Source organism: Macaca nemestrina, chromosome 1, assembly GCF_043159975.1.
Source record: "Macaca nemestrina isolate mMacNem1 chromosome 1, mMacNem.hap1, whole genome shotgun sequence".
NCBI classification, from domain to species: Eukaryota; Metazoa; Chordata; class Mammalia; order Primates; family Cercopithecidae; genus Macaca; species Macaca nemestrina.
In genome coordinates, this window is record NC_092125.1 from 83201346 (window position 1) to 83216547 (window position 15202).

At 34.1% G+C, this 15202-nt stretch overlaps 1 protein-coding gene across 14 annotated transcripts in view; it reads left to right on the forward strand.

Annotated features, from left to right (window-relative positions):
• Positions 1–15202, forward strand: part of LOC105478882 (dynein axonemal heavy chain 14) — a 524402-nt gene that overhangs the window by 99905 nt on the left and 409295 nt on the right. For 12 of the 14 annotated variants that reach the window (XR_011614730.1, XR_011614739.1, XR_011614743.1 and 9 more), the window contains exon 11: positions 1391–1641. Coding sequence is in view for 10 of the 14 variants with exons in the window: in XM_071081203.1 (XP_070937304.1) it covers positions 1391–1641 (251 nt within the window). In the remaining 4 variants the exon portion in view is untranslated. The remainder of the gene's footprint in view (positions 1–1390; positions 1642–15202) is intronic. The other 2 variants (XR_011614753.1, XM_071081215.1) reach the window with 1 other exon arrangement.

Consider the following 15202-nt stretch of genomic DNA (forward strand, 5'->3'; position numbering starts at 1 on the left):
AAGTGACAAGTGGGACCTAATGAAACTAAAGAGCTTCTGCATAGCAAGCGAAATTATCAACAGAGTAAACAGACAACTTACAGAATGAGAGAAAATATTCACAATCTGTGCATCTGACAAAGTTCTAACTTCCAGAGTCTATAAGGATCTTAAACACCCCAACAAACAAAAAACCAAGTAACTCCACTAAAACGTGGGCAAAGGATATGAACAGATACTTCTCAAAAGAAGACATACATGTAACCAACAAATATATTAAAAATATACTCATGATCGCCGATCACTAGAGAAATCCAAATTAAAACCACAATGAGATAACATCTTACACCAATCAGAATGGCTATTATTAAAAAGTCAAAAAACAATAGCTGCTGGTGAGAATGTGGCAAAAAGGAAACACCCTGCTGGTAGCAGTGTTAATTAGTTCAGCCCCTGTGGAAAGCAGTGTGGAGATTTCTTAAAGAACTTAAGAGAGAACTACCATTCAACCCAGCAATCCCTCTACTGGGTGTATACCCAATGGAAAATAAATCGTTCTACCAATAAGACATATGCATGCTTATGTTTGTTGCAGCACTATTCACAATAGCAAAGACATGGAATCAACCTAGACGCCCGTCATTGGTGGACTGGATAAAGAAAATGTGGTACATATACACTATGGAATACCACCCAGCCGTGAAAAGAATGATATCATGTCCTTTGCAGCAGCATGGTACAGCTGGAGGATATTATTTTAAGCAAACTGACACAGGAACAGAAACCAAATACCATATATCTTCACGTATTAGTGGGAGATACACTTTGTTACACATGGGCAGGAAGATGGGAACAATAGACACTGGTGACTGCTTGAGGGAGGAGGGTGAGGGGAAGGTATGGGTTAGAAGGCAAACTATTGTTGATTATGCTCACTACCCATGTGATGGGATAATTCATACCCCAAGCCTCAGCGATACACAATTTAACCATGTAACAAACATACATATGTACCCTCAGAACCTAAAATAAAAGTAGAAGAAAAAACAAAGAAACAAATAAAAACAAAACAAACAAGTAAAAACACGATGTGATTTTCATGTTGTTAAATTTAGTTTTGCTATTTTATTATTTATTTTTGGTTAGTCTCCTCTGTCTTTTTTTTTTTTTCCGCTGTCCTTCCTCTTTTGGCTTCTTTAGTATTATTTAAAGAACTTTTAGAATTCTATTTTAATTCATATGTTGCTTTTTGGGCCTACCCGTTAAATCATTTTTTGCTTGAGGTATTAAACTATCAATTCTTAACATTTACATCTAATTAAAGTTAATATTGGTAAAAATTGTTGTAAACTAGAAATCATATAAACAAAGAAAATCAATACTTGTTTCTCAATTGTTTTTTTAATTGTAGGTTGCAGAAAAGAATGAAATCAAAAGGTATTTTGAGTCAAAACTCTCTGAAGATGACACAACACATTTCAAGCTGCCTAAATATAGACGTTTATTAGAAACATTTTTCAAGTTTGTAATGCTGATTGACTACATATTTCAGGAACTCATTCGTCAACTTATGAACACTGCAGTCACACTACTTTTGGAATTATTTAATGGTTCTGCTGGAATGCCATTTTCAGTGGAAAAAAAGAATGAAAATCTCATCAGGTAAATTATTTTTTTAAACTCAAAAAGTAACTTACAATTATAATATTTTAACATATTGCCACATATGGAGGAAATATTCAATAATTTAAGCTAGAGTTTGAAAATTCTCCTGGTGGCAGAGTACATGTACTCATTTTTGCTATTAACAGAAATTATTATTTAGTAATACCTTACTTAATATTGGTGCTATAGGATGCCCAGTAGAATTTTAATTTCACATAAACGATACATAATTTTTAGTATACTTTAAGTATTACCTATGTTAAAAATTATTGTTTATCTGAAATTCAGATTTCTCTGATAATTTAGCAAATATATATTTTATTTGTTATATCTGGCAATTCTGCGCCTAGGTATACTCTGTCTTCCAAGGTCAGAGTTAGTTTTTAAAGATAATGTGAGAATTCTGGAAGGAGCTACAAAGTCCAATTGGAATTTGAGTCAATTCCAAGAAATATCTGTTGAATATTTTCCCAATGAGAAAACTATCTGAAAAACATTTTTACCTTCTAAACACTACTGTTAAAAACAAAGCATTTTTCTTATTTTCAACAACTAGATATATCTACCATAACTAGTGAAACAGGAATATTAATTGAAATGATGGCATACTTTGTAGCTGGTGAAACAGGACTATGAATTGAAATGATGGCATGCTTTAATTTTTATTTATCAAAATTTAATAATGTCATTTTAGGCTAATTACAGTTTTATAACTAGATAGCTGAAAATATATCAATTCAAAAAATTTTAAAGATTATTCAAGATAATATTTTGTTTTTCTAATTATTACTGAATCTACAGAGCTAACATCACTTATCTAAGGACTTCTAACTGGTTTGAGTCAGTGCCAGGATTTTAACTTATGTAAGAACACAACTATTTAGTGCATTATAATTTTATTTCCTTTAAAACAATGTGTGTGTGTGTTTAGGAGAGGTCTTTATATTCTTAACATAGTTTTTGAAAGATATTATTATAATTAATCATATTATAGCAAATTTAGAAAACAAGTATCACCCTTCATTCTATCACTTAATTACAACATCTTATCATTTTATATTATTTTTATAGTCTTTTCCTATATGGTTTTCCATTGTTGTAATCCTAGTGTACTGCTTTATAGCTCGTTTTTCAAACAGTGTCTCCTGTATGCATTTTTTATGTTACAGGAAGAATATATATAGATCAGGCCCAGTGGCTCATGCCTGTAATCACAACACTTTGGGAGACCAATGAGGATGAATTACTTGAGTTCAGGAGTTCAAGATCAGCCTAGGCAACATGGCGAGACCCTGTCTCCACAAAAAATACAAAAATTAGCTGTGCACAGTGGCACTGGCACACACCTGTGGTCCCAGCTACTTGGGAGGCTGTTGTGGGAGGATCACTTCAGCCTGGGAGGTTGAGACTTCAGTGAGCTGTAATCATGCCACTCCACTCCAGCCTGGGCAACAGAGTGAGATCTTATCTCAAAAAAAAAAAAAAAAAAAAAATATATATATATATATATATATATATATATACATAAATATAGGTTTAAGCACATCTTTTTGTGGAGTCAGACCACCTCGGTTTTAATCTCTGATTTGACTCTTGCTAGTTTTACCTAGTTGAGCTATTAACCCAACAGAGGTTGAATAAATTTGGCTGGGCATGGTGGTTCACACCTGTAATCCCAACACTTTGGGAGGCTGAGGTGAGAGGATCACTTGAGTCCAGGAGTTCAAGACCAGTCTGGGCAACAAAGTGAAACCCTGTCTCTACAAAAAAACAAAAACAACAACAACAACAAAAAACTAAGAAAATTAGCCAGGCGTGATACTGCATGCCTGTAGTCCCAGCTACTCGGGAGACTGAGGTGGGAGGATCGCTTGAGCCCAGGAGGTTGAGACTGCAGTGAGCCATGATCACTAAATAAATAAATAAATAATTTAGACTTCAATTTTCTAATCTATAAAATGAAGGTAACAGTAATACCTATGCCATATGTTGTTTGAGAATAAACACAGTAAATGTCTGATAAAAAGCATCAATCATTGTTGAATCTGTTTCCATTGACCTCTTCACAATATTGGTTGGTATAGTAGTTCCATAATGACTAATGATGTTGAACATCTTTGCATGTGCTTTTTGGCCATTTATATACATTCTTTGAGGAAATATCTGTTCAAAATCTTTGTTCATTTTAAAATTGTGTTAGTTAATTAATTAATTTATTTAGATGGGGGTCTTGTGTTTCTCAGACTTGTCTTGAACTCCTGGGCTCAAGTGATACTCTCACCTCAGCCTCCCTCATAGCCGGGACTACAGGTTCATGCCATCATGCCCAGCTAAGTTATTTGTCTTTTGATTGCTGAGTTCTAAGAGTTCTTTCTTTATTAGATTCTGTGGGTCATCTTTTCTTTTCTTAATAGTATCCTTTGGAGTAAAAAAGTTTTTAATTTTTAATTTTTATTTAATTTTTAATTTTATTTTTATTTAATTTAACTTTTATTTGATTGATTGTGCTTTAAGTGTATCTAAGAAATCATTGTGTAATCCAAAGTCTTGAAGATTTACTCTTGTTTTTATCTAAGATCTTATAACTTTAGCTCTTGCATTTAGGCTTTGATGCATTTTGAGTTAATTTTTGTATATGGTTTGAGATGAGGTCCAAATTTATTCTTTTGTATATGAATATCCAGTTGTCCCAGTACTATTTGTTGAAAAGAATAACACTATTTCTTTCTCTATTGAATTGTCTTGGCACCCTAGTTGACAATCAGCTGACTAAAATGTATGGGTTTATTTTCAGACACTCTATTTCATTTCATTGCTCCATGTCTGTCCTTATGCCAGTACCATACTGTCTTGATTACTATAGCTTTGTAGTAAGTTTTGAAATTGGGAATTGGGAATTTTCTAACATTGCTCTTCTTTTTCAACATTGTTTTGGCTGTTCTGGGTCTCTTGCATTTTCATATGAATTTTAGAATCACTTTGACAATTTCTGCAAATATTCAGCTAGAATTTTGATAGAGACAGCATCAAAACTGGAGATAAATATGGGGAGTATTTTCATTCTAATAGTATAGTCTTCTAATCCATGAACATGGGCTGTCTTTCCATTTATGTAGGCATTCTTTAATTTCTTTCAATATTTTGTGGTTTTCAGTGTATAAGTCATGCATTTTTTTGTTAAAATTATTTGTAAATATTTTATCATTTTGTATGCTGTTGTAAATAGAGTTATTTTTAAATTTTATTTTTTGGTTGTTCATTGCCAGCATATTGAAATACAAATGATTTTTGTATATCGATCTCATATCCTGCTACTTTGTTGAACTTTTTTTATTATCCCTGACAGGTTTTTAAAATTAATTGTTTAGGGTTTTCTATATGCAAAATCATGTCATCTGCAAATAGAGATAATTTTACTTCTTTACCGATCTGATACCTTTTATTTCTTTTTATTGCCTAATTCCCCTGTCTAGTAAGTACTTTAGAGTGTTGAATAGAAATGGTGAAAGCGAACATCCCTATCTTGTTCCAGAGCTCAGGAGGAAAACATACAGTCTTTCATCATTAAATATGATGTGCCTGGGGGTTTTTCACAGATGCTTCCTATCAGGTTGAGGAATTTCTCATCTGTATTAGTTTGTTGTCACATTGTTATAAAAAACTACCTGAGACTAGGTAATTTATAATTACAAGAAGTCTAATTGGCTCATGGTTCCACAGTCTGTACAGGAAACATGTCTGGGAGGCCTCAGGAAACTTATAATCATGGCAGAAGGTGAAGGGGGAAGCAGGCATGTTTTACATGGCTGGATCAGGAGGAAGAGATGTAGGGGGAAGTGCTACACACTCCTTAAAACAACCAGGTCTCATGAGAACTTATTATCATGAAAACAACACAGAGGAAATCTTTCCCCTTAATCCAGTCACCTTCCACCAGACCCTTCCTTCAACACTGGGGATTACAATTTGGCATGAGATTTGGTTGAGAACACAATCCAAACCATATCACCACCTGTCTTACTTGAATGTTTTTGTCATGAAATAGTGTTGGATTTTGTCAAATGCTTTTTGTTTTCTGTGTCTGTTGAGATGACCATGTGTCTTTTACTTTATTCTATTAATATAGCATATTATATTACATACATACATTTTCATAAATGGAACCAATCTTGCATTCTTGGGATAAATCCCACTTAATTTTAGTTTATTATCCTTCGTATATGCTGCTGGATTCAGTTTCGTATTATTTTGTTGAAAATGTTCACATCTATATTCGTAAAGGACATTGGTCGGTAATTTTCTTGTGATGTGTTTGTCTGGTTTTGGATTCAGGATAAGACTCACCTCATAGAGTGAATTGGGTAGCGTTATTACCACCTGTCTTCTGAAAATTTATGAAGGATTGGTGTTAATTCTTCCTGAAATATTTAAAAGATTCATCTGTGAAGTCTGGGCCTCAGCTTTTGTGTGTGTGGGATGTATTAAAATTACTAATTAAATCTCTTTACTTGTTATAGATTTGTTTAGATTTTCTATTTATTCTTGATAAAATTTTGGTAATTTATGTCTTTCTAGGATTTTGTCCATTTTATCTAACTTATTTAAACTGTTGGTATACAGTTGTTTATAGTATTCACTTATAATTGTTTTGATTTCTGTAAGGTCAATAGTGATATCTTCTCTTTCATTACAGATTTTAGTAATTTGAGGCTTTTCTCTTATTTTCTTAATCAGTCTAGTTAAACGTTTGTTTATTTTGTTGATCTTTTTAAAAACCAACTTTTGGTTTTATTGATTTTCTTGTCAATTAAAAAAAAATCTCAAACAAGTTAATTTTAAAATGGGTGAAAGATGTAAGCAGACATTTCATCTAAGAAGAAACAGATTGCAAATTTTTTGTGTTTTAAAGATGCCGTAAATCATTAGACATTAGAGAAATGCAAATTAAAATCACAATGAGACACTTTTACATACCTGCTAGAATGGCTAAAACAATACCAACAATACAAAGTGCTCATGAGGATGAGGAGCAACTGGAACTCTAATACATGGCTGCTGGGAATGCAAAAGGATACAGATGCTCTGGAAAACAGTTGGGCAATTTCTTATAAACATAAACTTACCCTATAATCTAGCAAACCTCCTCCTAGCCATTTACCCTAAAAAACAGAAAACACTTTTCTATGGGAAAAAAAAAACATATGTAAATATTTATAATGGCTTTATTCATAATTGTTCAAATCTGGAAATAATCTAAATATCTGTAAGTGGATAGCCATGAAGTGGAGTACTTCTCAGCAATAAACATGAGTGAAATATTATACTTATGCAACACGAATGAATCTCTAATATTAAGTGAAGGAAGCCAGACTCAAAACACTATATATTAGATGATTCCATTTATATAAAATTTCGACAAACCAAAACTGGAAGGGCAGAAATCAAATCAGTGATTGCCATGGGCTAGGTGGGGGTGAGAGGTACCTTCTATAAGGGTGCCTGATACAACTTTTTAGATGACAGAAATGTACTACATTTAGTCATTGTGCTTATAGTGGTTAACTGTGTGTGACTGACAAAATTCATTAGAACTGCATATCTGAGAAGCATGAATTTTACTGGATATAAATTATACCTCAATAAACCTGACATTAAAAATAAAGTATTATTTATTTAGCACATATCACTTGTCAGATACTTTGTTAGATCCTGGACATACAATGCTGAGCGAAATAGACAGTTTTTGCTCTAATGTAGTTTACAGTCTAGAGGAAGGGAGAGAGATTAATCTACTGACAACACAAATATATTTAACATTACAATAAATGCCACAAAGAAGATGTTTGGAGTATTGTGAGACTGAATCTGGTCTGGGAGAAGATTCATTGATAGGAGTTAATGAGGAAATCAAGAAGAAAGGGTGGTCAAGTGATCCCTAAAAAGTATATCATATACCCTACGAACAAGAAACATATTTGAAAAAGTGAGAAGAAGAGAGTATGACAACAGTAAAATGATAAGAAAATAGCATAAGACATAATGTGACTGATCAAACCTATAAATAATAAATGTCTTTTCTACCATCCTAAAAGTTTCTGAAGAATTTGTTATAAAATCAACTAATCCTAAATCATCATTGCAACCCGTGGATACCAAGTGGAGAGTGTTTCAAAAAGTAAAAGTCTTCATATGTTAGGTGATAAAACAAAATAAACTTAAAATGATTAAAATCATACAAAGTATGTTCTCTGACCAACATAAATTAGAACATAAATTAGAATTAGAAATCAATAACAGAAGAAAGTTTGAGAAAGGTCACAAATACATGGAAATTAAATAACATACTCCTAAATAACCAGTGAGTCAAAGCAGAAATCACAAGGGAAATTAGAATAAAATCCGGTTTTATAAATGAATGAAAATGAAAGCACAACATACCAAACCTTACTATAGGCAGCAAAGGCAGTGCTTAGAGGGAATTTATACATGTAAAAACTACATGATATCTGTGTTCTACAAATGTTTTATCCCAGTTCATAAATTGTCTTAATTTTCTTGTGTCTTTTGATAAACAAGAGTTTTTAATTTTTATGAAGTCCAGTTTAACTATTTTTTCTTTCAAAGGTTTGGCCTTTTGATTTCTGATCTAAAGCATTGTTTCCTAATGCAACAGCAGGATGAATTTTTCCAATATTTTCTTTTAGAAATTTTATACTTCTGAATATTATATTGTATCTGTGATCCTTTTTTGGTTAATTTTTGCAAATAGTGTCAGGTGTGGTTTGAGGTATATATTGTTATATGTAGGTATTTAATCCCTCCAGTAGTTTGTTGAAAAGACAAACTTCCTCCAGACAATTACCTTAACATACTGTAGAAAATTGATTAATTAAATATATTCGTGAGTCTATTTCTGAATGCTTTTTTCTAGTCCAGTGATCTGTGAATCTGTCCTTTCACCAATATCTCATAGTCTTCATAACTATAATTTTATATTAAGTCTTGAAATCAGGTAGTATGTATTCTTCAGCTTTGTTCTTCTTTTTCAAAATTGTTTTAACTATTTAATTCATTGACTTTTTCATGTGTCTTATAATTAACTAGCAGATTTATTCAAAAGGCCTACTGAGATTTTGATTGAGATTGCATTGAATATATAGATCAATTTGGGGAGAATCGACAATATTCAGTCTTTTAAGCCCTGAATATGGTATACTTTTTCCTTTATTTAGATATTCTTTGATTAATCTCATCAGTGTTCTATAGAACTCAGTGTGCAAATATTGCACATTTTTGTTTTAAACTACCTATTTCATATTTTGATAGTATTAAAAATGGTACTCTATTTTAAATACGGTTTCTAATTATTCATTGCTAGTATAAAAAAATACAATTGATTTTGCATATTGACCTTATATCTGTAACCTTACTAAACTCACTTATCGGTTGTAATAACTTTTCTTTGGTAGACAATTTAAGAATTTCTACTTAGACCAAGTGTCAACAAAATATAGCCCATAGGCCAAATCCTGTGGCAGTCAGTTTTTATAAATTAGTTTTGTTGGACTATAGCCACGCCCGTTTGTTTACCCATTGTCTGCAGCTACTTTTGCACTACAAAGGCAAAATTCAGTTGTTGTGACAGACCACCACATATGGTCCACAAAACGTAAAATATTTTCTATCTTGTCCCTTACAGAAAAGCTTTGCTGACCCATGCTCTCGAGTAACCGCTAAAAGATAGTGATAGGATGTCTAAAAAACTAAGAGAAGGAAAAATATTAAAAGAATAAAAAAACTGATTAAAAGCAGCTCTTCTTACAGGCTAATACAAATTATTTTTGTTACTTTTATCACTTCCATGATACTGCTAAAACTTTAGAACTCTTCAACTCCATTTATTTTTCTCTTGCCTTTTACAGCATTCTTTTACTATATTATAAATACATTTTTAGTTGTTCATATATTTTAACTCCAGAAGACATTAAAAGTATTGTTTTGAATGGTCAATATCCATTTATGTTTATCTATGTAATTACTATTTCTTGTGTTTTTTCCTTTTGCTTGTTTCTGTTTGTGTGGGGTCATTTTCCTTCTTCCTGAAAAACAATTTAGTATTTCTTCCAGTGCGGTAATGCTGGGAAAGAGTTCCCTTGGTTTTTAATTGTTGAAAAAGAACTTTATGTCACCATCATTTATAAAGGATATTTTCACTGGGTGTAGAGTTCTAGGTAATGTGAGACTCTTTTGAAAGACTTCTCAGTTTAATTTTTTTTTAATTTTTATTTTAGGTTTGGGGGTACATGTGAAGGTTTTTACATAAATAAACATGTGTCATGGGGGTTTGTTGTACATATTATTACATTACTCAGATATTAAGCTCAATACCCAATAATGATCTTTTCTGCCCCTCTCCCTCCTTCCACCTTCCTGGCTCAAGTAGACCCTAGTGTCTGCTGTGTTTCCTTCTTTGTGTTCATAAGTTCTTATCATTTAGCTCCCCCTTATAAGTGAGAACATACAGTATTTGGTTGTATTCTTGCGTTAGTTTGCTAAGGATGATCACCTCTAGCTCCATCCATGTTCCTGTAAAACACATGATCTCGTTCTTTTATATGGCTGCATCATATTCCGTGGTGTATATATACCACATTTTCTTTATCCAGTGTGTCATTGATAGGCATATAGGTTGATTCCATTTCTTTGCTATTGTGAACAGTGCTGCAGTGAACATTGGTGTTCATGTGTCTTTATGGTAGAATGCTTTGTATACCTTTGGGTATGTACCCACTAATGGGACTGCTGGGTCGAACGGTAATTTTCCTTTTAGCTCTTTGAGTAATCGCCATACTGTTTTCCACAATGGTTGAACTAATTTACACTCCCACCAGCAGCATATAAGGGTTCCTTTTCTCCGCAACCTCACCAGTATCCGTTATTTTTTTACTTTTTAATAATAACCATTCTGACTGGTGTGAGATGGTATCTTATTGTGGTTTTGATTTGCATTTTTCTAATGATAAGTGATATTGTGCTCTTTTTCATATGCTTATTGGCTGCTGTACGTATTCTTTTGAGAAGTGTTTGTTCATGTCCTTTGCCCACTTTTTAGTAGGGTTGTGTTTTTCTTATAAATTTAAGTTCCTTATAGATGCTGGATATTAGACCTTTGTCACATACAAAGTTTGCAAATATTTTCCCCTATTATGTAGGTTGTCTGTTTACTCTGTTGATAGTTTCTTTTCCTGTGCAGATGCTCTTAAGTTTAATTAGATCCTGTTTGTCAATTTTTGCTTTTGTTGCAATGGATTTTTGTGTCTTCATCATTAAATCTTTGTCCATTCCTATGTCCAAAATGGTACTGCTTAGGTTTTCTTCCAGGGTTTTTATAGTTTTGGGTTTTACATTTAAGTCTTTAATCCATCTTGAATTGATGTTTACATATGGTGTAAAGGAGTCCAGCTTCAATCTTCTGCATATGGCTAGCCAGTTATCTCAGCACCGTTTATTGAATAGGGAGTGTTTCCTTCATTGCTTGTTTTTGTCAGCTTTGTCAAAGATCAGATGGTCATAGATATGGGGCCTTATTTCTGGGCTATCTATTCTGTTGCATCGGTCTATGTGCCTGTTTTTGCAGCAGTACCATTCTCTTTTGGTCACTGTAGCCTTGTAGTGTAGTTTGAAGTTGGGTAATGTGATTCTTCCAGCTTTGTTCTTTTTGCTTAGGATTGCATTGGCTATTTGGGCTCTTTTTTGGATCCACATAAATTTTAAAATAATTTTTTTCTAATTCTGTGAAGAATGTCATTGATAGTTTGATAGGAATAGCATTGAATCTGTGAATTGCTTTGGTCAGTATAGCCATTTTAATCATATTGATTCTACCTATGAACATGGGATGTTTTTCTATTTCTGTGTCTTCTCTGATTTTTTGAGCAGTGTTTTGTAATTCTCATTGTAGAGATCTTTCACCTCCCTGGTTAGCTGTATTTCCAAGTATTTTATTCTTTTTGTGGCAATTGTGAATGTGAATTCATTCACAATTTGGCTCTTGGCTTGATTGTTGTTAGTATATAGGAATGCTAGCGATTTTTGTATGCTGATTTTGTATCCTTTGCTGAAGCTGTTTATCAGCTGAAGGAGCAGCTTTGGGGCTGAAACTATAAAGAATCAAGTTGTATGCAAACAGATAGTTTGACTTCTGTTTTCCTATTTTGATGCACTTTATTTCTTTCTCTTGCCTGATTGCTCTGGCCAGGACTTCCAGCACTATGTTGAATAGGAGTGGTGAGAGAGGGCATCAGGTCCTGGGCTTTTTTGCTTGGTAGGCTGTTATTACTGATTCAATTTTAGAGCTCATTAATGGTCTGTTCAGGGAATCAGTTTCTTCCCAGCTCAGTCTTGTGAGGGTGTATGTGTCCAAGAATTTATCCATCTCTTCTAGATTTTCTAGTTTGCGTACAGAGGTGTTTCTAGTAGTTTGTGATTTTTTTTTTTTTTTTAATTTCTGTGGGGTCAGTAGTAACATTCCCTTCATTGTTTCTAATTGTGTTTATTTGCATCTTCTCTCTTTTCTTCTTAATTAGTGTAGCTAGTGGCCTCTCTTTTATTAATTTTTTCAAAAACAGCTCCTGGATTCTTTGATCTTTTAAATGTTTTTTTTGTGTGTGTGTCTCAATTTCCTTCTGTTTGGCTCTGATTTTGGTTATTTCTTGTCTTCTGCTAGCTTAGTGGCAGGTAGGTTGTATGTGTCTAACAATTGATCCCTTTTTTCTAGGGTTTCCAATTTGTGGCATGTAGTTGCTCATAGTAGCCTCTAGTGATCCTTTGAATTTCTGCAGTATCAGTTGTAATGTCTCCTTTTTAATCTCTGATTTTATTTATTTGGGTCTTTGTTCTCTTTGTTTTTTTAGTTAGTGTGACTAAAGGTTTGTCAGTTTCCTTTATCTTTCAAAAACCAGCTTTTTGTTTCATTGATCTTTTCTGTAGTTTTCTTGCTTTGATCTTTATTGTTTCTTTTCTTCTACTAACTTTGGATTTGGTTTCCTCTTGCTTTTCTCATTCTTTAAAATGTATCATTAGGTTGTTTATTTGAAAGTTTTTTTGTTTTGTTTTTTTGAGGTAGAAACTTATGCCTATATACTTCCCTCTTAGTACTGCTTTTGCAGTATCCCATAGGTTTGGGTATGTTATGTTGGTTAAATTCCATGTGTTTGTGTGGTTCCCAGAATTCCTCCTCTGATTGATTTGTAGGGTTTTTGTTTTGTTTTGTTTTGTTTGTGGTCAGAGAAGATGCTTGATATTATTTTGATGTTATTGAATGTTTTAAGACTTGTGTTTTGACCTGACATATGGTCTATCCTTGAGAATTATCTGTGTGCTGAGAAGAATGTGTATTCTGTAGTCATTGGATGAAATGTTCTGTAAATATCTATTAGGTCCATTTGGTTTTTCCTGCATTTTAAGTCTGATGTTTCTTTGTTGATTTTCTGTCTGGATGATCTGTCCAAGGCTGAAAGTGTGGTGTTGAAGTCTCTAGCTATTATTGTATTGGGTTTATCTTTCCCTTTAGATCTAATAATTGTAAGAATTAAAGAAAGAGGAAAGAAACATGAAAGGTGGCTTGCCAGTCAAGACAGATTTATTTTAAGGAAAACGAACCTGAGAGGAGCCTTCTGGCTGAGTTAGGTCAGAGACCCACTCTCTTACAGACTAAGAGGTTTTTTTGTTTTTTTGAGACAGAGTCCTACACTGCCACCTGGGCTGGAGTGCAATGTCGAGATCTTGGCTTACTGCAACCTCTGCCTCCCAGGTTCATGCGATTCTCCTGCCTCAGTCTCCCAAATAGCTGGGATTACAGGTGCACACCACCACACCCAGCTAATTTTTTGTATTTTTAGTAGGCACAGGGTTTCACTTTGTTGGCCAGACTGGTCTCAAACTCCGGACCTTATGACCCACCCACCTCAGCCTCCCAAAGTGCTGGGATTATAGGCCTGAGCCACCGTGCCCCGCCCAGACTAAGAGTTTTTAAGGATTCAGGGTGGGAGAGTTTATCAGAGGCTTGGACTGCTTCTGTGTCTCTTTGTTGTGCTTATCTGGGAGAGAGAGTCATTTGTCTGTTCCCATACATCTTTCAGAAGCTGCAAGCATACCCCCTGAGTCTGCTTTTATCTTCCCTATCTTAGTGCGCATGAAGGGAAAGGAATATGCTTTTTAAGGCCTACTGTTTTACTGGGGTCCAGTGTATGAGGGTGAAGTTTGGCAGTTACCCAAGAGGCCTTCCCCTCACCTCCCTCTGTGCCTGAGCTGTCTTATCTGTGTTTTACTATCTGCTCTTTCTGGCTGCATGTAATTAGAAGAGAAGTGATTTCCTTGAAATGCGTAAGGCTAGAAAGGGAGCTGGAACTTAAAGTGGCAGTGTTTGTCGAAGATGACAGTGCTCCTGCTCTGTCAATAATACTTGCTTTTTGTATCTGTGTGCTCCAGTGTTGGGTACATGTATATTTACAAGTGTTCTATCTTCTTGCTGAATTGACCACTTTATCATTATATAATGACCCTCTTTGTAAAGTCTTTTTACACTTTTTGTTGTATAATCTATGTTGTCTGATGAAAGTATAACTACTCCTCTTTTATGGTTTCCATTTGTGTGGAATATCTTTTTTCATAGCTTTATTTTCAGTCTGTTTGTCAAGGTGAAGAGTGTTTCTTGTAGGCAGCAGAAGGTTGATTCTTGGTTTTTCATTCATTCTGCCACTCTATATCTTTTGATTAGAGAATTGAGTCCATTTACATCCATTCTTATTATTAAGTAAGGACTTACTCCTGCCAGTTTTTTTTTATTTTTATTTTTATTTTTTTTGAGACGGAGTCTCGCTCTGCCGCCCAGGCTGGAGTGCAGTGGCCGGATCTCAGCTCACTGCAAGCTCCGCCTCCCGGGTTCACGCCATTCTCCTGCCTCAGCCTCCCGAGTAGCTGGGACTACAGGCGCCCGCCACCTCGCCTGGCTAGTTTTTTGTATTTTTAAAGTAGAAATGGGGTTTCACGGTGTCAGCCAGGATGGTCTCGATCTCCTGACCTCGTGATCCACCCGTCTCGGCCTCCCAAAGTGCTGGGATTACAGGCTTGAGCCACCGCGCCCGGCCGACTCCTGCCAGTTTGTTATTTTTTTTTTTTGGTTCTTTTGTGGTGTCCCCTTCCTTCTTTTCTTCCTTCCTGCCTTCCTTTTAGTGAAGGTGATTTTCCCTGGTGATATGTTTTAATTTCTTGCTTCTTTTTTGTGTATCTGTTGTATGTTTATAGATTTTAGGTTACCATGAATCTTGCAATTAATATAACCCATTATTTTAACCTCATGACAACTTAATGTTGATTGTATAAATGAACATACAAACAAGATAAGGAGAGTTATAAAATCTCTATATGTAATCTCCTTGCTTCTTAACTTTTATTGTTTCTTTTTATATCTTATTGTATAATCTGTGTCTTGAAAACTTATTTTGATCAGTTCTTTATCTTTGTACTTAAAATATGAGTAGTTTACACATCACAGTTA